Raw genomic sequence first — 19,863 nt, forward strand, 5'->3', positions numbered from 1 at the left:
GGGCAAGCTGCAGCGGGAGTTTTTATTTGCTGGAGACTTTACATTTTCAGAGCTGGTTTTAGCTTAGACTGTCATGTCATCCGTAAGAGAAAGCAATCGGGAGCACATGCCCGGCTTTTCATCCTGCTGCTGATTTATCATATCAATTTGTCGAGTGATTTATTGTCTGGTCCTTTTGGAGGATAATCGTATCCATTCCCCAAAATGAAAAGTGGTTTAGAATTTCTAAATTTCTATTTTAGTGTAGCCTCTGTTCTGGCTGTTGCACACAGAGGGGCTGATTCAACGCCAGGTTTTGGTTCATAGTGAAGAGTAAGGGAAATGTTGGGAATGAAGGTGTCTGGATACAAGAGGGAGTAAATTACCAGCTGATGTCCCTGTCTTCTGGGTGCTGTGCATGTTCTGCTCATTTCCTGTGGGTGAGTTCTTTTCACACTCAAGTCTCGCTGCTGTTTTTTAATAAGTCTCTCAGACTAATGGCCACTGGTACTTGCCTTCAGTCTGAGGACTTTTCTAAACTGTAATTTCTCACATGAGACTTGTTCATGACTCTCTTGATTTTCCTTGTGTGTGTTACACACGGCGAATGAAGTTCTTGTTGAGAGGACAGGACAGTTCCTTAGCGACACCCCGAGCACTGAAAGTTTCTCCTCTTCCTCTCTGGGGAATGAAACAGAGAAGTCTGGCTAAAAACCTGCAGTCCTTTCTCTAGAGACACTCATCCCGTGTTTATTCACTCCCCTCTACTTGAGAGTGCTCCATCCTGAAAGGTGGTTCTCTGCTCTTCTGTGTGCAGTGATTGCAGCTCCAGCATCGGGCTGGTGGCTCCTTCCCTCCCCTCTGGCAGGAGCCAGGCTGAGCTGTATGATGGGTATGAAGTCCCTGAGGCCACCAATGCTCCAGAGTCTCCCCTCTAAAGCACACTCTGCTCACTTGAGTCCCCACCAGTGTTGTCCTCCCGTGACCCTCTGCTGGGGCATCTCTTGGCACGCGTTCACCTTGATGTCCCACCACAGGGCTGTGAGTCGGCGATTCCTCCCTCGTGTGACATTTCCTCGCTGGATTGTTGGGGTTGAAGCCTTGAATGTCAGATTTTGCTCGTCGTTGGTGTCTCACACCACCTTTCTCATTAGCAGTGATGTAGCAGTTTAGAAGTTGCTGCACAAGCTCTATTTCTGGACCCGGTTTGCGTGTGTGCACAGCAGTAGGACTCTGCGTTGCAAATTCCCTGCAGTCTTTTGGTATAAAGTAGTATTTCTGAATTAATGAAATGTCACAGATAAAACCAGAGCCGGACATTTAAATACCCAAGTGCCTTGAGACTCACCCCAACTGCTGCTACAGCTCTGGTGGATTTATGGAGAGGAAAGTTGTTTGCTGGACAGTAATTGCTAAAATATGATTGGTTTAGCTACGGACAGTCATTAAGTGTTGCTGAGTTTTAGCAAAAGCTTTTCAGAATGCACTAAATACTGCCATTGCATGTCACTGCTCCTTCGTGTAAGCGCAGACTTGTGTTTGCTGTCATATAATTATGCATTTTCGCTGTGGGAAGATGCAGGTTATAGAATCACAGAATGATAAGGGGTTGAAAGGGACCTCTGGAGATCACTGCAGTCTTTTGGTATAAAGTAGTATTTCTGAATTAATGAAATGTCACAGATAAAACCAGAGCCGGACATTTAAATACCCAAGTGCCTTGAGACTCACCCCAACTGCTGCTACAGCTCTGGTGGATTTATGGAGAGGAAAGTTGTTTGCTGGACAGTAATTGCTAAAATATGATTGGTTTAGCTACGGACAGTCATTAAGTGTTGCTGAGTTTTAGCAAAAGCTTTTCAGAATGCACTAAATACTGCCATTGCATGTCACTGCTCCTTCGTGTAAGCGCAGACTTGTGTTTGCTGTCATATAATTATGCATTTTCGCTGTGGGAAGATGCAGGTTATAGAATCACAGAATGATAAGGGGTTGAAAGGGACCTCTGGAGATCATCTAGTCCAACCCCCTTCCAGAGCAGGTCCACCCAGAGCAGGTTGGATTCATCCAGGGGGGGTTGGGATGTCTACAGAGAAGGAGACCCCACCACCTCCCTGGGCAGCCTCTTCCAGGGCTCTGCCACCCTCAAAGTGAAGAAGTTCCTCCTCATGTTTAGATGGAACTTCTTATGTTCAAATTTGTCCCCATTTCTTCTTGTCCTGTCACTGGGCACCAAATCGACCAACGTGGGGAATAAAGAGTTGCCCATAAACTTGGTGGTTCTTCAGTGTTGGCACAGCCCCTGTGGAGCAGACCTTGGGGGTGTGAGCCGGGGGGGCAGAGTCACAGCTTGCACACAATGACACTTCCCAGGGCAGCTCAGGGGGCGCGAGGAGGGAATGAAGCCCATACCTCAGATAATGGGGATAAAAACCCCCATGTCCATGTTCTGCTTCTGAAAATCAGATGGGATCTGGGGTTTTTTGTTCTGTGAAAAACATTTCCCCCTTCCCACTCACTCCACAGAAACGGATGTTAATCCCTCCTTTTGTGGAAAGGTAGGGAAGGTGTAGGAGTAAGCAGGGCTTGACAGAAATTGCAGAAGATGGATCACTCCCTCACCCAGCGAGCTGTGCTGGTGTGGTCCTGCCGGCAGCGCGGGAGGTTGGTGGGTACAACGAGGTCAGGTGCTTGGGGACACAGCCAGGGAGAAGCTGTGGGAAGAATAAGAGATCAGCCAGGAGAGCCCGAGAGGCAGAGGAGAGCCCTGGCCAAGCTGCTCACAGCAGAAGTTGCCCAGGTTTTCCCAACGTGGCACGTGGAAGCGTGCAAGGGACGTTCAGCCCCTACTGAACACCCTGATCTGTTTTAAACTTCACACATGTGTTGGGTGGGTGGTTGTGTCGGGAATCGTGTCCCCTTCACCATCAACGTGTCTCTTTCTCATCGAAGTGACTAATCTCTTTTTGCTCTTCTCTCCTAGATCTCAGACCTAATACGACAAAGCACAAAGGAGTCCCCAGTCTGGGAGTTCCTCAGCTTGGGGTACGCGCTCATGCTCTGCCCGTTTGTCGTTGTCCTAGGAGGGATGTTTTTCCTGGCCACAGCCCTCTTCTTCCTCAGTGACCGAGCCAAAGCTGAACAACAGTGAGTAACCTGGCGATTGCAAACGGGGAGGTACCTCAGCCTGTTTTCTCTCTTGAACGTTGTGCTCGTACTCTTCCCCTGGCCTCGGTCCTTCCAGGCCAAGGTTGTCGGGTTGTGCGTGAAGAACCTCAGCTCAGCAGAGTGCATGAGGCTGCACGAAGCACAGGGGCTTGGGTCTTGCTGGCTGGGCATCCTCGACACGCTTCTGCTCTGGTGGATCTCCGTTGTTGGCTGTACGGCCCGGAGGGGAGCACAGAACCTGAGGTCACAGGTCCCTTGTGCCCTGGGGTGAGCATGTCACAGCCCTGGGGCCATCTGTGGTGAGGGGTTGCTGTGTGCTGGAGCACGTGGAGACTGCCAGGTGAAGAGCAGGAGATACTCCACCGAGCGTGGGGGTCAAACTCCAAGCCCACAGTCCCATCCAGCCCCCTGCTCACCCCCTCCAGCGCACAGCAACGTCAGGCAAGAGGAATAAAGCCGTGTACGTGGGGACATAGATGCTCAGGGGTCGCTGTATTAAAGATAGTCTTTCCCAGTCCCTTCTTGCAGCTTGTTAAAAAAAAAGCTACTGTTTTTCAGTAACGAAACCGATTCGGACCACCTCACGGTTGGCAACTACAGTAATTCGGAAGACGCTTCCACATGACATACAAACTGCTGGGGTTAGTCTCTTTCTCATAATTGTCGAAAAATAAGAGTATCTGTGTATAATGTCATGCTGAATATGGGGCAGGTGACTAGTTTGGTGTTGACTATAAGTTGCCTTTGCCTTGTTCCCGTTGGGAGAAGGAGAAGAAGGAGGAGGAGGAGGTATTGTTCCTGTGGCGTGGCTGTGGTAAGTTGCCTTTGCCTTGTTCCCATTGGGAGAAGGAGAAGGAGGAGGAGGAGGAGGAGGTATTGTTCCTGTGGCGTGGCTGTGAGAGCCCTTTGCCTTGGTTTGAGACTTGTAATTCTTGTAATTTCAAGCATCAAACATCCACAGACATCCACGTCAGGGGGAATGTCACATGAGTGGGCTCTCCCTCTGTAGATGTTGCTGCGAAAGGGTTTGTATGGGTTTAATGACACAGACACAGGTGTGTGGAGTGAGGAAATACAACACAGGCTTGTTAACAGCACACGGAATTCTGCAGAGTGTTCCATGTTGTACCCTAAAGAGAAGGGCCCTGGCATATCCCTGTCACCAGACGTATCATGACTAAAAGGAAAATAAGGTGTTTGGAGGTTGACATAAGTGTGTGGACGGTTGTGGTGATACTTCCTGGCTCGTGCAGTCGTATCAGATGGACACAGGAGGTTTGGGAGCAGTGCCACAGATGGTGCTTGGGTCCTGTAAGAGCGGTTCCCCCTTCCTTTTATTAACATGCACAAATACCAGAGAAAGGAAAGGTTTTCTGCCTCCCGGTGCCTTTAGATATATACATTCTCCCTATAATGAGGTGTTTAAAAATGGTGGAAAAAACAAGACTTCATCATGTATCCTGTAAGGGGGTTAAGTCCTGCACAGCTGAGCTTGAGTGTGGCTTTGGAGATGGGACATGACTGATGTGTGCCTGGTTTATTATCTGCATATAAAGGCTTTAAATTAAATTTTAAATTAAATTTAAATGAAATCGGAGATTAGATCTTAGGAAGAGGTAAATGGTACAGCAGATTATTTGGAGAAGGCATGAAAGCTGTGCTGTGTTTCTGAAAGCCTCCCTGGCTGGGTCCTGAGGCAGGAGGACGGGAACCGCTCTCCGGCTGCCTCCCAGCGCTGCTTCTGCCACCCTGCACAGAAGCTGTAGGTGCAAGGCCAAGCAGTGACCACCTGGGGACATGGCGAGATGACCATAAGCTTCTAGAGGCTCAGGGTGGCTTTGTTTGCTGGAAGGAGCCAAAAGTTCTGTGCAGTGATTGGGCAGTATGACAACGCAGCAGATGAAATCCCCCTCGTGCAGCCACAGCCTCAGCCTTCGCTCAGGGCCCCACCAGTTTCTAGGAGAACTTCAGTGTTTGTCTTCATTCAGAGGAGAGAGGGCTCATTCCACTCAGAATTATGGTGATGTGTCCCCTTGTGCTGCAGGTTGCCAGCACGGTGTGACGGCATCTCAGGTGGTGAAGGAGGGTGTTGGTGTTCAGGTAATGAGGAGTTCTGGGTCATTCCTGTCTTTCTCAGGATGTTTAACCCCCCCAGACCTTTATACCGGGCAAGCAGTGGGGTCCCCAGGGCTCCAACAGGGTTCCCACAGAACAGGCTTTCTCAGGAGGTGCTGGTGAGCACAGGTTGGTTGCTCACTGGTTGACTCTGCTGGTTGACTCTGCTGGTTGCCAGCGCGAGGGTTTGACTGGGTAGTTGTAGAGTGCACCAAAGCACCAGCTCTGTAGCTGTGTTACTGTAGGAGGGAGATCCCATCCCACAGCTGCTGGTTGACTCTGCTGGTTGCCAGCGCGAGGGTTTGACTGGGTGGTTGTAGAGTGCACCAAAGCACCAGCTTCGCAGCAGCATTACTGTAGGAGGGAGATCCCATCCCACAGCTCCACCTTCTCCTGCATTAAAGTGTTTATTTCTGGCTGTTGCTGCCTCTCCTGAGCAGCTTTGGCTGTGCTCTGTCCATGTCCAGAGCGTACCCGCTGCCCAGCCAGTCACCAGTCCACTTCTTGAAATGTGTTTCTTGAAGAAACACATTTAGGGTTCAGACCTAGTTTTGTATCTCTCTCCCTTTCAGCATCCTTCCCTTTTCCCGTTTGTCTGATTCCCATTTGTTTATGAATTTTATATTATTTCGCCACTGAGCTGGCTCAGACACAGAGAGAACAGTTGTCTTAAATAACGGTTAGCGAAATAACTTCTCTCAAACGACTTCAACTGGGCTGTTCCTGGGATTTGCCCACTCCTGAGTTAAAAATACCCTGGCGTCCTGCAGCCAGATTCCTGGAGAGCACAGCTTAATTTGGGGTTTGAGACGGGACCGAGCAGCAGGATGGGATCTCGACTAAGGCTGGCACCGGCGGGTGAGGCTCCTCTCCTGCCACCTCTGTGCTGTGGATGGGTCCTGTCTGCTGCCACCACTGAGAGGTTCAGTGGGCTCCTGGAAGAATTTGTGGGGGAGGATTTATTTGTTATTAACCACATGCCTGCCTGGGAGAGAGGAAACAGCAGAACGTTTTGCTATTAGCAGCTTAAAACTCCGTGCTGGCTCCAAATGGGATGTCCAGCTCCCACCCATCCGATGGACCATCTGCACTTGGCATCTCCCACCTTTGGCAAGGGCAGATTTCTGCCCGGTCCATCCTCCCTCTCACTGGGGATGGCAGAATTTCTTTTTCAAGACGCCTTGTTTTCCCTCTGCAGCCGGTCCCGCTGCTCAGACACCGGGACTTGGAAATGGGCTTTGCCAAAAGAAATCAATTAACCTGCAGGAATCACAAAGGCCGGAGTCACACGCCAGAGATTAAACCCATTCATCACCAGTGGGGTCAGGGCACGGGGGGCAGACTCAGGGACCTCTCTAATGAGCTGAGGTGGAAGCAGAGCGCTGTAACGCTGCTCTCGGCACCTCTGCCTGTGCAAATTGAGCTTTCCCTCCGTTCATTTCCACGCTTCTGTGAAAAATAGTTGAGGGTTTTATTGCTGGGATTTTTGCGTTTGTTTGTTCCTTTGTGTACTGGTCTCTGGGCGTTTGCTTAGAGATAATTCCTTCTGCCAGGCAGGACAGGGTATCAGGATAGCAACCTCTCTTTCCTGTAAAGCTTCCTCCAGTTTCCACCACGCTTCCTTCCAAAAACACAATTTCCAGGCTTTCAGCGCCTCGTGACTTTTTTTTTTTTTACACTACTTTTATCATTGCCACAATTCCTGGCATATTTTGTAGATTGCGTTTTTAGCACAGGAATTCCAGTCAATAAGGCTGCCCCTCTCACAAAAACACTCCTGAGAAAAAATTCTTTAGACAGCAATTCTTTTTTTTGTTGTTTGTTTGTTTTTTTTAAATCACAATTCTTTTGTAACTATTTTCATACTGCCTCACAAGTCTGACAGCTTGAAGAGGCTTTTAGCAAATTTAGGACTAGCAGAGAACACAATGCAGCACGTCACCCTGTAATACAATCCAATCTTTTGTGGTGCAATTTTTATAACACAAATTTAATCCAACCCTTCCAAAGTGCTAAGAGAGAGAAAATGGCTAAGAATGGTGCGTGTAAGAGCTCTTAGGCACTAGTAATAACAAATACTTCAGTTCTTTTTTAAACCACTCCACTACAATTCCTGCTGTGATTTCACTTGACTGTATTGTTGTTCCATTCTGTAGTGCTGCAGTGGAGCCTTAAACCCGTCGTATTTTATTTCCAAACACGACTGCACTCTGTGCTGTGTTTCTCTTAACCTGCTTGATGAAAATTTGTGAGACCCAGGCTGTGCTGTGAGACGCTCAGGAAGACGATACGCAAAAGTAGAGTACCTTGCCATGGCAGAGCCCTACAGAAACGGATCAGAAATCTCATGATCCTACTTTTATTCCCCAGCTCCATCACTGACACCCTCGGCAGGAGCAGCCAGAAAGCAGCTTCCCGAGGCCAGGAGTACTTCAGGCACTTCACTTCTCAGAAGTCAAAGCTCAGCACTGCCCAGAACTGTGTCTCTGCTCTGTCCGAGTCCCCTTCTTCACTCATAATGCAGATATAACTTGAAAAGCTTCACTCCAGACTGCTGCAGAAGAAATGTGGTACTTATTACAAGCATTGCTGTACTTATTAGAAGCAATCGCTTCACCAGCAATTGGGAAGGAAGTGCTTTTTTTATTATGAAAAGGGAAAAAACCCCACCTCCTTTCCCCAAGCTGTGACAACTTTTGGGTGCCAGGGTGGATAAATGACTGTAATGTAATTAGTGTGTAACGTGATGTTTTCCTGGGCAGTGGGGGTGAGTGTGAAGCCCCCGGGGCTTTGCTGAGCAATGGTGCCCTGTCCCTCCTGGGCACAGACCCGTGGCACCGCTGCTGCTCTGCGGTGGGCACAGGGACTCTGCAGCCCTGGCTCCAGCAGCAGCCACTCCCAGCCTTTCCTCAGAGAAAACCCAAACCTGCCTAGATCTTCCCCGAGAAACACCATCCCGTGCAGGTGTAGCATAACTCTGCCCCTCAAAAGATGTATTTTTAAAATCATATTTTTATTTAATCCCTGATTTTATACCTGGAAGCGTGACATTTTCTGGGTTTTTTTTTCCCCATATCCTTTCAGAGGTACAGAAAGATGTTCTGGGTAGACATCTGAGTTTCATAATTGTTCAGTCCCTCTCTGCATCCTGCAGGATAGAGGCTGGATGTTTTTGCCAAGGATACAGCACTGCAGATCAGGCAGCAGGATGCAACTGCAGCGCGTGTCCCCGCTGCAGGCACCACCAGGGACCAGGAGCTGCACTGATGCTGCTGGCCAGGGGAGAATTTAACCAGCCACCACTCTTCAGAGGGACCCACAAGCCTAAATGGGTCACCCATTTGTTCCCATGACAAGTATCAGGTTATTTAAACAGCTCTAGTAGGTTTTTTCTTCTCTCCTAAAATGAATATTAAACATTTAATAAGAAAAAAGCATTAGTCTTAACACCTTCGATCAGGTGAGGAAACTCTTGCTGAGCAGAAGTGCTGATTAACGTTGCATTTTAAAAGTGGTGGGTACAAACACTGGAGAGAAAACACTCATTACAGACCAGACAGTGCAAGCCACAAAAAGAACAATCCCTGCTCCAAACACCTTTCCTGCTCCCTTAAACACGGCACATCTGCAAATTACATTACAGGAAAAATGAGAATAATCCATTTTCAAACTCTGCCTTCTGCCTCACATCAGGCTTATTTTTAGCCTTTTCTAGAACTAGATATAAAATGATCTCCCAGTTCTCCTATTGCAGCAATTTGAAAGTGTCTGACCTTATTTTTGCTTTGCAGATTCTATTATGTGGGGCGGGGGAAGGACTCGCCGAGTTCTCAACCCTCTTTCTCTCTGGTTTTTCTGTGGCAGCAGTTAGAGACAGAAAGGACCCGTGAGGTGACCCCGTGTCGTTGCCAGCAAAGGACAGAGTCCCCTCCATTAATGGTGTCACAGGTATTAACCTGGGGGGGCCACACTGATCCACAGCATCTTCCATTCTGGTAGTTTGCATTACCAAGAAGACTATTTCTTCTATGAAATATTTTAAGATGTATTGCGAGGGGTTTTTTAAAGAGCCCGACTCTTGCTGTAGAGAGACCTCTCAGTGCTGCCTTGAAGCAGAGTTTGAATTTGAGGATTTCAGGGCCAGCAAAGGGATTTAATCAAAAAACTCCCATAAAGGAATATTTGAGGAGCGGTTCACTCACTGCTGATATTCAGCTCCTTAGAGGGGATACTATCATTGCTTAGTTTGGTTTTTACTTTTCGAAGGAAGAACAATAATTAAACATTTCCTACAGTGATATAAACACACACTGCTTTGTTATCCCAGGTAAGATGTCCTTGGCCTTTGAAGGAGTGGGAATTTACAGCAAAATGCCCAGATTAGGCTGCAGAGGATCTGTGCTGATGGAAGGAGAGGCAAAGTGTGTGTTCCAAATATTCCAGAGTGGCAGGATAAGGACGCACAGACTGCAGATGGAATAAGATTAGACTATTACATGGTTCATCTGGAATTGAAGGGTTGGGAATATGAAGGGAAGAGGTGGTGCAAATGTTAATGGTTTTATTACTGGTGGTAAAATCCCGCTTGTAGAGCTGTTTTTTTCTCCCGCTTACTGGCTATATTTGTAACTCCATAAATGGAGCTTGCAAATATAAGAATGTAAGGGCTTGGGACTGGCTGAATTTTAAATGCCCATTTGCTTCTTCAGTTGGGAGCTGCCGGGTTCGTGTAGGTGGAAAATACGGTCTCGTATAGAAAAAAAATAGAGATTTGTTCTGCTGCTGTAGCCAACCTGCGGATTTCCTGCAGGTGAGGCAGGAGGATGTCAAAGGTCAGTTTGGTCGTTCACAGACGTTTTGAGCTCAATTGTGGTCCTTACGCTCGTGGCATCTGAAATATGCTGTTGAAGTTAATTGTTGGCAGCAGGAGCTTTGCTTAAGTAGAGGCAGAAGGAGGGAGCCAGCTGGTGCTGGCGTGGCTCTGGCTCGCGGCGCGCTGCGGAAGAGGCTGCAGGCAGAACTTTGTGGATCCCCAAACCCATCAGTTCCCCACATATACTGCCCTTCCGAGGTTCATCTCCTGTGCTATGAAGGGAAAAACATATTTCTAGATTATTTGTAGCTCCATTCTTGCTGTAGAACAGCACTTTAGGTCATTTCTTCGTGTGCCAGAAGGTACAGGAAGGCAAAGCTTACTTGCTGAAGAGCCCCAGATCAAGAAGCACTTGGAGTCCCACTGCTCTCTTGGCTACTGACTCTGCTGCGACCTTCAGGGAGTCAGATGCTGTCCCTCAAATGCTCATCAGCTGTAAAACAGGATTAAAAGCACTTGCCCACAAGGTACAAGGGGCACTCAAAGCATATGCCTGCAATGGAGTCGGCGTGTCGGTTTGCATTGCCATTGCACAGACGGTCCTTGGCACGCAGGGACTCTGGCACACAGGAGGATATTTTAAACTCAGGGTAAGACAATTTCTTTTGCTAAGGCTGCCCTGGCAGATAGGGGCTCGGATCAGATCCCACGCAGGTGACTACAGGCAGCCTTCCAAGCCAGAAGCCCTTTCTGACACAAGGAAATAGAACAGATCAGGAAAATTTCAGCCCTGCTAATCTGTTTCCTGAAGCCTGTTGTGGTCACAGAACATATTATGAAGGTGTGGACTTCTAAAGCAGTAGATGACCCTCTTAGGTGGAGAAATGTGCCAGGCAGATTCGAAGGAACCTGTGATTGTAGGTATGTTAGAGAGTCATTTACTGGTGGCTGGGTCTTGGGCCTAAATGGCATCTTTTAGTGAAATAAGGACAAAACTGTTGGGAGTTTTCCTTCCAGCAGTTCAGTAAGGAGTGTCTTGAGTGCTCTGACTTGGTCCTTCCTAAATGTGCTCCCAGCCCTCTGCATGGCAGGGCTGGCCCAGACCTACAGCAGAGCCAAGGATGGTTCCCCATATCTGGCAGCTTAGAGGCTGGTGAAAAGAGCTGTAGCATGACGCAGTTATTTTGGAGGATAAGAACTTTGTTTCTTATCAAACGGCATCAGGAAGTTCTGTTTAAATCAGGATTTTCTGTTTATAGATTTAATTAGATCATGCCTGCTTTTTAATTCAGGTTTTATCCCCTCTCCCATTCAGGCATGCCCTCCTCTTCCTCTTTCCTCCATTATTTCAGTGGACGTGAGAGTATGATGTTACCCACATCTTCTGTGGCACTAAAAGTCCCACCACCTTAATGCTGAGACCATCAATACCTGGCAGAATTATACAATTATACAGGGACAGACTCAGGCACAAAGTTTTCAGGGCTTCAGAGACCCGTGTCTTCACTAAGTTCAAGATTCCACGTTAGCACATCCCCTCGGAGCAGGAGGGCAGACTCAGCTCTGGAGTTCATTTCCATCCAAGGCTCTGGTACCCTACTGAGGGCCGTTAACCGCTCGTCTGCACATCTGCTCTGCTGCAGCTGCCTGGAAAAATAGAAGGAAAGGTTATTGATTTTTGCTTTACGCCAGTTTTCTCCTCTGTCAAGGAAAAATAGAAGCTGACCTATGTTTCTTCCTCAGGAGGCAAATACGCTCGGCACCGAGATTAAACGAACAGATGGAAAATGCTAACGGAGTCTGCGCAGCTTTAAGGGGCTGTACCCAATAGATGGGAAAAAAAATGCATTTGCTGTCCATGATTCTCATTCCATTTGCTAACCCCAGTGATGTGCTGAAAGAAAAGGGGATTTAAGGCAGTTTGTGTCTTCAGCACAGCTGGTGGAGCACCCACAGCCCCAGCACACGGCTCCCGTCACGCTGGGACGGGCTGAGCCACCACCTCTGTCTCCAGAGGGAAGGGCAGCTCCATGCCCGTGGCCACCAGGAAGGCTGCACACACCCAGCTCCTGGTTTGGAGCCCTTCAGATTTCCAGGAGCTTCCTCTCTGGGTAGAAACTAGGGGAGGACTTTGTAGAGTAGGGCAGATGGCAGCCCCAGCACACGGCTCCTGTCACGCTGGGACAGACTGAGCCACCACCTCTGGCTCCAGAGGGAAGGGTAACCCCGTGCCCATGGCCACCAGGAAGGCTGCAGACACCCAGCTCCTGGTTTGGAGCCCTTCAGATTTCCAGGAGCTTCCTCTCTGGGTAGAAACTAGGGGAGGACTTTGTAGAGTAGGGCAGATGGTTGGACTCGATGATCCCAAGGGTCTCTTCCAACCTCAATGATTCTATGATTCTATGAAATGAGGGCGTACGAGCAGCCAGCAGAGCTCAATCAAGCAATGGTTTCCTGCTCCGATGCAAGCTACCCCTCTGCCTGATTTTTGTTAAATTTTGTTAGTGTTCTGCTTAGTGGCCTTTTGCTTTAGCAAACTGCCCTCAGCCTCCTCAAACAGCCCCCGTTCCCGGGGGCTGGATGAACCCATCACCGTGCATCAGGAAGCTCAGTGCCAGGCTATTCTTAGCTGTGCCAGCCCTGTCCCTGTGCCGCTCGCTGGGATCCTTCTGGGTTGATGTATTATTATTGCTCACCTTTCATGCATCTTCACTTTTCAGTCATTGTTTTCAGCTGCGGCTACCGGGAGCCTTTTAAATCAGAGCTCTGAGCTGCTGCAGCAATGCATGATGTTAATCTTGTGTGTCTCGTCCCAAAGTTACTGACTTAACTACCAAAACAGCTGGAGTTCAGTGACAGCAGGACACGTTCTCTGGAAGCAGTCCTTCATCTGGCTGCTCTCACACCCTGCTCAGGAGGTAATGGGTTAAATGCTCTACCATATTTTTTTAGGGAGCGGATGGGGTGCACCCAGCAGTTTGTTGAGCATCCCAGGAGAACGCTGCTGTAGTGGGGAAGGAAATCCATCTCCCTCCAAGGGCAGGTGAAAATGGCAGCTACACTCTGTTACTGGAGGACCGTCACGGCCAACGTATTCACATTCTGTGCTGCTTGATTAACAGCTCTGCATAACGAAGGGCACAGAAGGGACACGCTTGGACTGGAGTCTCCAGAGGGCTGGGTTTGCTCTTGGTAAAGTGTCTGGCAAAAAAAGGTGGTGCTCGGCTGGGACCAGTGTGTTGTACTCACAGGAGTAGGTGGAAGGAGCTCCCTGCAGTGGGTAGGACACCTGGGTCTGGCTTCTGCAGCGAGTAAAATGACAGAAAGCAGAACAGCTGTGGACAACTTTGATTTGTTTGAGGGACAGACACCTTTGTGTGAGCCCCCTGCCCGCATCCCCAGCCCTGTTGGTGTTGCTCGTTCCCAGCTGAAACTCGGTGCATTCAGGACTTTGAATCAAAGTCCTCGAGGGAAACGTGACAAAAATCCCAGTGAAATGCAGCTGTAAATCCCTCTGTGTCGAAACACCGGTGCGACAAAGCGGCAGGGGCTGTGCAGAGTGTGACTGAGGTGGGATTGAGTGGTTGGATGTTTTTTTAAGGTGTTTCCTGGTGCTGTGTTACCGGTTTGTGCTGCTGACAGGCCATTGGCAATAAACTCTATATTCTCTTTTTAGGAGGGTGATGACACCCTGCAGACAGGGCTGGAAAATATGAGCAGGACGGTCTGCAAACTTGTGTCCATTTCCCTCCTTTCTTTACTCAAATGTTAATGCGTTTTGGCAATTGGCTTCAGCAAGGATTTATTTAAGGCAATTGATCCCTGCAGTAACGAGGCAGTGGATGAAGTGACTGTAAAACATAGACTTTCCTGACATTTCTCCCCTTCTGAACCCCAGCTGGTGGCTGAGGAGGTGGTTATTGTGCAGGGAGAGAACCTGGTCTGTGCCAAAGCCCACTTTATGCTCCTCTGTCCTTACAACTACACTTGTCCTCTTGCAAGTGTCAGGCAGACCCCAGTGACAGCATTCCTTCCACCCTAGGGCTTTAACTGACCTGATGGACACGAGGTTGTGTGTGTTTGAAGCTCAAGAAACCCCTTGTGGGAGGCTGCCCCAGCTCTCCTACTCCGTAACCACTTTGTCAATTATCTGCAGGAAAAAAGCAGTAACTCCAGTGTGAGCCAACCCGTGTGCAGGTCACTTCTCTCTTCATTTATCACTTGATAATAGTCACTGTTACATCTGAAAGTCATACAGGGGTGGAGCTACAAACGACAGTCCTCAGCCTTGGTTTTTCTTGCACAGTTTTCAGACAGCAGCGTTAGAACTGGGAGCTGCTGCTGAGGGTCAGTGCTGGGATTCACAGGGTGCTGCTGGCTGGGCTCTCATCAGCACCGACGTGCAGGTCGAGTGTGTCATTGGCTCTAATGCTTTGATGACCAAAAAAACCCCTTTCAGTAGCTGTATTGGAAAAAAAGATTTGTTTTTCATAGATTTAAGGCCATAGAGTCTCATTACCTTTCATGGATGTCTGTCTAATCATTTCATCACCTAGAATTTCTGGTTTCAGTGGGTGCAGAAGGTGTGTGGGAGAGGTTTACAGCCCCCAGGAGCATCTGAGAAGGTTCAGACACAGGGGGGGCTCTGGGGAAGGGAGCCATCAGTGACTTTTACACTGATATCCCTTCCTATGGCGCTGCTTCAAACTGGCACTTTATAGCACATTGCATGGCACTTCAGAAACACCGAATTCTCACCAGTGAAATGAAGGAAGAAGGAGCCTTAATCACGGGCAGGAGCGGCTGTTACACACAGCCAGCCAGCTGCCCCTGGAGCCCCAATACTCTTGTCTGCTGAATGAGCTCCCACTAGTCCAAAAATGAGTTCTTTGCAGGCTGGAAGGACCCCACCGAAGCATTTTATTGTTGGTTGTAAAAGTTAAGTGATGTTAAGTACAGCAAGCTGTAAAATTTAGGACATTATTTCCTAATATGCTTCTCTGTTACAAAAGCCAGAGCCTGGCTTGTTTAGAGAGCGAGAACATGGGGCTTTGGAGAGCTGTGGGATACTGAAATGTGTCTGCTGTTTAAGTTACGAATGAAAGTTAACATTAAATGGTGTTGGTAGCGTTCACAAAGGCTTTCTATAAGCAGAGTCTTTCTCTTGGAGTCTTGTGCACGATGGTGCTGCACGTGGTGAAGTGTTTTCTCCTTCCTGAGGTCCTGTTGCTTGAGTCTGAGCTCCTGAACAGAGATGGTGTATTCATGGAGCTCAAACATTCAGCAGCCTGTGTGTTATGGGGAGTCAGTGGGATGTGTGTGTATGAAAGGGACACAGCATTTGGAGAGTCAATTCCTGAAACAAAGTGGAGCAGAACTGACCTTTAAAAGCTCCTGGCCACTCATCTCTTAGCTTAAATTTGTCTTCTTTTTCTTAGGCACTTCTCTCACCGGTTGAGGTGCTGTGAAATTAGATCCATTTTACATAGTATAAATATTTAACAGCTCTAGAGCATGTAGTTTAATATTAAACAGACAGTCTTATAAATACTTCAGAATTATAGATGCTGTCACACTACATGGAAACGGTTTGATAGGATCTAGGAGAAATATTGAGGTTTGACAGGAGAGGAAGTGGGGGGGTTAGGAGGAGTCAGCCACATTCTTAACTGCTGGAGGAGCCCCGTAAAAACTAAAAAAGTTGTACAGCTTCTGTTCTTGAAAGGCAATTTGGGTAAGTTTCCTCCCCCTCAGGAAATAACAGAGTGGTTCCCACCCTACTCTTTTCAAGGAATGAAAACACTCACAATCTTAAGAAAACACTGCAGAGCAAACAGAACAATGCAGGGACCCGTGTTCAGTCAGCAGACAGCCCCACATCGGGAGCGCCCATCTATTCCGTGTGGGATTATCATTATTAGAAAGGCAAGTGGGACTTAAACAGGGATTTAGATGCTCTTGAGCCTTGTGAGCTTCAGTCCGTGTACTACATTCTACCACCTAAGAGAATCTGAAATTTGTTATTAGTGGTTTTGCTTAATAATAATAAATTGGGGGCTGACCTGCTGGCTCCTGTCAGCTGAGCCTCACTGACACGGGGCTGTGCAGAGTCCAGAGACCACTGTCTGCCCCACAGAGCTCCTGAGAGAAGGGGGCTGCACTGACCCAACGCTGGGAGACTGCTCCAGCTCCCTCTTTGCCCACCTGCTTCCCATGGGATCCCTGAAAGTCCCTTCTCTCCCCAGCAGCTTCTCAACTCACGTGGGGTCCGATTTTCCTGTGAAATCTTCTAAGTGCATTTCCAGCTGAGCCCCTCCAGGCCTTTCTTCCCATCTGGGAAAGAGAGATAAAGCAGAAGTTGAGAGAAATGTGTTAAAATGCAAAGAATGAGTAACTTGTGTGACTTGGGGAGAACATAAGTACTTACGTGGAAGGTACATTTTATCCCATGGGGGGCTGAACCGTGAGTAATATAAGAAGGGGAGTTGTGTGTGTGTGTTACAGTTCATCTGACAGCCACGCAGGTGGGTGCTGTGTGCCAAGGAGAAAGCAATGCAAAACTAACCTTTTCTGTACCTCTTCTGGCCTTGTAAACACGTGGAATGAGTTACATGTTAAGGGACATGACTTTCCAATAACATTATGGCTCATTCAAACAACTGGAGTTTTAGTATTCTGTGATAGCTTTATTATATATATATATATTTACTTCCTACTCGTTGGCTGTAGCGTTACAAGGTTGTCTTTTTTCTCTCTCTGATGTATTGTGACAGGTAAAGCCATGTTCAATGTCATGGCCAATGCAGTAGGGTTACCAAGAATGGGAACTCTACAAAGAAACTTAGGTCAGCTCCTCTATCAAAAATATTTTGGTTTTCAGCCTGAAAAGGCACAGAGGCTTCTGTGCATCTTGGAGACAAACCATCCATGTGGTTGGTGTGAAGTTAAGAGCTGGAGGCTGAACTGGGCTAATTTCTGATAGAGATTTCTTGGAAGGTGTCCTCTGGTTAATTTTTACCCTGGAATACATGTCTGAACCCAGCACCATCTCTTTTTAGCAAAAAAAAAAAAGAGTGTCCTGGGTCAGGTATGAAGTCTGGTGAAGAGCCACAGATGAGTTCTAAGGAATGAGCATTTTTCCAAAGGAAAATGATGCTCCACTGAGCAGGTCTCACCTGGTAGGATTTCAGGCAGTGATGGTTTCTGTGATCTCCCCGTAAACCTGCCGAAGGAATGAGCTTTTTTCCAAAGAAAAATGATGCTCCACTGAGCAGGCCTCACCTGGTAGGATTTCAGGCAGTGATGGTTTCTGTGATCTCCCCGTAAACCTGCCCAAGTTGTTACTGACTCAGGAAGAAGCTGTGCTTTCGCTTGTGATGGCAAAATCCTGCTGCGATCCTTGAAGGTATAAAATGCTGCTGGTTCAGTTTGTGTGTGATTTGAAGTTAACGCAGTTGCGACTCGTGTTTCTTCTCCCAGTGGCCAAGCAGAGCTGGAGAGCATTTGGGAAAAGCCCTCAAACGGGGACACGCCACGCCAGGTCCTTGAGTGAGGTGGGGTTTTCCAGTGCAAATCTCAAAGGTCTTAGAGTCCGAGGGTGACTTGTCCTCTTTATTGTCCCCCCTGCTGTGTTTAACACTGTGACTGGAGGTTGCTCCTGTCCCTCAGATGTCCCTGTCCCTCACACTCTGGGACACATTAACATCATGGGAGAGGAGAGGTCATCTGCTGTGGTGGGAGAGCCGTTGGGGAGGAAGGCTGGAGGAGGAGCAGGTCGAAGGGATGAACTCTGGCTGTCTCACCCCTTGGTACCCCCCAGAGCAAGCAGGGGCAGGAGGTGCAGGACAGCAGGCTGCTGAGAACAGCTTCTCCCTGGTGACACTCCAGGCCCCACGGGACACCATCCATCACTTGGGAGCAGCTGTCTGGAACAGCAGCAGGTCTTCAGGAGCTGAAAATGGAAAGACAGCTCCTTTTTTTTTCCTTAATTCAATTTTTATCAGTGGTGACTGTTTACATTTATGCTGTCAGTCTGAAGGACACCATTCAACAGCCGCTGCATAAAGAGTCTCGTTACCAGCTTCGGGAAACAATCGCTACGGCCGAATGCCTTTGGGACCTTCCCAAATCCTTGTCAATTAGTGTCAGCAATGTTCCTCGGCGTGTTCCAGCAATTGTCAGAGCTGCTATCAGACACAGCTGTGAACGGGTTCCAGCTTTATTCCATTGTGCAGGGCAGTTATTAATGTCCTATCTCTTTAGGAACTGTTAAGCAAGAGGAACCTGGGTTTTATAAGCTGGTGTGTTTGTAGGAGCCTGTTTGTTGGGAATTGCAGCTCTGACGTGTCACTTCTGTTTTCCCTCCTCCAGGGTGAACCAACTCGTGATGCCACCAGCCTCTGTGAAAGTCTGAGACGGTGAGTCACCCAAACCAGCAATTGGTTTGGAGCTACCCATCCCCTCCAGAGCCCCCTTCCACCCCTTTCTTTGCTTTTAAGTTGGAAAGAAGTTACCTTAGACAGCCATGGCCTGCACCGTTGCTACCCTCAACCCAGATCAGAGCAAATCAAGAACAAGGAAACCAGGGATCAACTCAAGTGTTCTTTATTGCATTGTGTGGCTTCCACAAACCTGGTGCTCCCTTCTCTGAGCAGATAAGACCACACAACCCCTATTGACTAGACCAGCAGCAGGTGTGACTATGCCAGAGCTTAGAACATACCTCGAGTCCATAAAACCAGCTCTTGGTCCAACATCTGCTCACTGTGGAATGACCATTCCTAGCATATTCCAAATTTTCCCCAGAAAAATGCTTCCTGGCAGCACGTGAACTCACATGTCATTGCCAGGACTGTCCCCATGGCCAGCCTTGATCCAGGGTGACCGAGCTGAGGCCCTGGAGGAGCCAGGAGGAGAGTCCCACTCCTGCCACCCTTGCTTCTCCCTTGGGTTCATGCTGTTCTTATCACTCACCACCAGTCACAGCAGCGCAGCCCCGAGCTGCACCCATTGATAAACACTTCCTAGCATTTTACCGTAGCCAAAATTAATTAAAGCAAGTTTTTGAGGAGGAGATTTCTTTCCCATAAATTAAATGCATTGGAAGAGTAATCATAAAATCAGGACTCAATAACACGCTTAAGAATGGCCTTTTGGGGGAAAAGATTGAATACAATCTCTAGCACAGCAGATGTGTGATTTCCACAGAGGGACATATATTCTGGTACAGGCTCAGGATATAATAGGCCTGTACCTTGCAGTCTCGGGGCTGGATGTGTACTCACACATTGTCATTTATCAGGAGCTTTTAGACAAACTAACACAGAGGTGTTGGGTTTTTATAGATTAAAAAAAAAAAGAAAGCCTTAACAATCTGGGAACAAATATTAGGTGCTGTTGCTGAGACCTGCATTATAACACACTGAACACTTGTGTCCTGCACACACTTAGGGTTCTCACTGTACTTTCTTCTCTTTTGGTCCAGTTTAACACAGGTTGAGAGAAACCAGGCCATTGTAACAGGGAATTTTTCTATAACCCTGCAGTCACTGATTTTTAAGGTTGGGGCAATTTCCTGCATAACGTGGAGCCCAGACCCTCCCACAGGAAATCCTGCAGTGAGAGAACAGGTTCTCCTTTTCCACTTAATCTAGGGAAGCTGCTGGTGACTTAGGTGTGCCACCTCGTGCACAAGTGGCATCTCACCAGTCACTAGAGGTGCTGGTGTTGCTCTTTAAAGCAGGTGTCAACCACCAGCAGAAAGCCAGTGTCTGCTCTACCCTGTTAGA

At 48.1% G+C, this 19,863-nt stretch overlaps 1 protein-coding gene across 1 annotated transcript in view; it reads left to right on the top strand.

Moving 5' to 3' along the window:
- LOC106894400 (protein spinster homolog 2-like) overlaps positions 1-19,863 on the top strand; it is a 174,816-nt gene that overhangs the window by 152,793 nt on the left and 2,160 nt on the right. Inside the window, exons 13-14 of the mRNA XM_014953033.1 lie at positions 2,963-3,126; positions 18,446-18,492. Coding sequence (XP_014808519.1) covers positions 2,963-3,126; positions 18,446-18,488 — 207 coding nt within the window. The 3' untranslated portion in view covers positions 18,489-18,492. The remainder of the gene's footprint in view (positions 1-2,962; positions 3,127-18,445; positions 18,493-19,863) is intronic.

The sequence above is a fragment of the Calidris pugnax genome, unplaced genomic scaffold (genome assembly GCF_001431845.1).
Source record: "Calidris pugnax isolate Ruff unplaced genomic scaffold, ASM143184v1 scaffold133, whole genome shotgun sequence".
NCBI classification, from domain to species: Eukaryota; Metazoa; Chordata; class Aves; order Charadriiformes; family Scolopacidae; genus Calidris; species Calidris pugnax.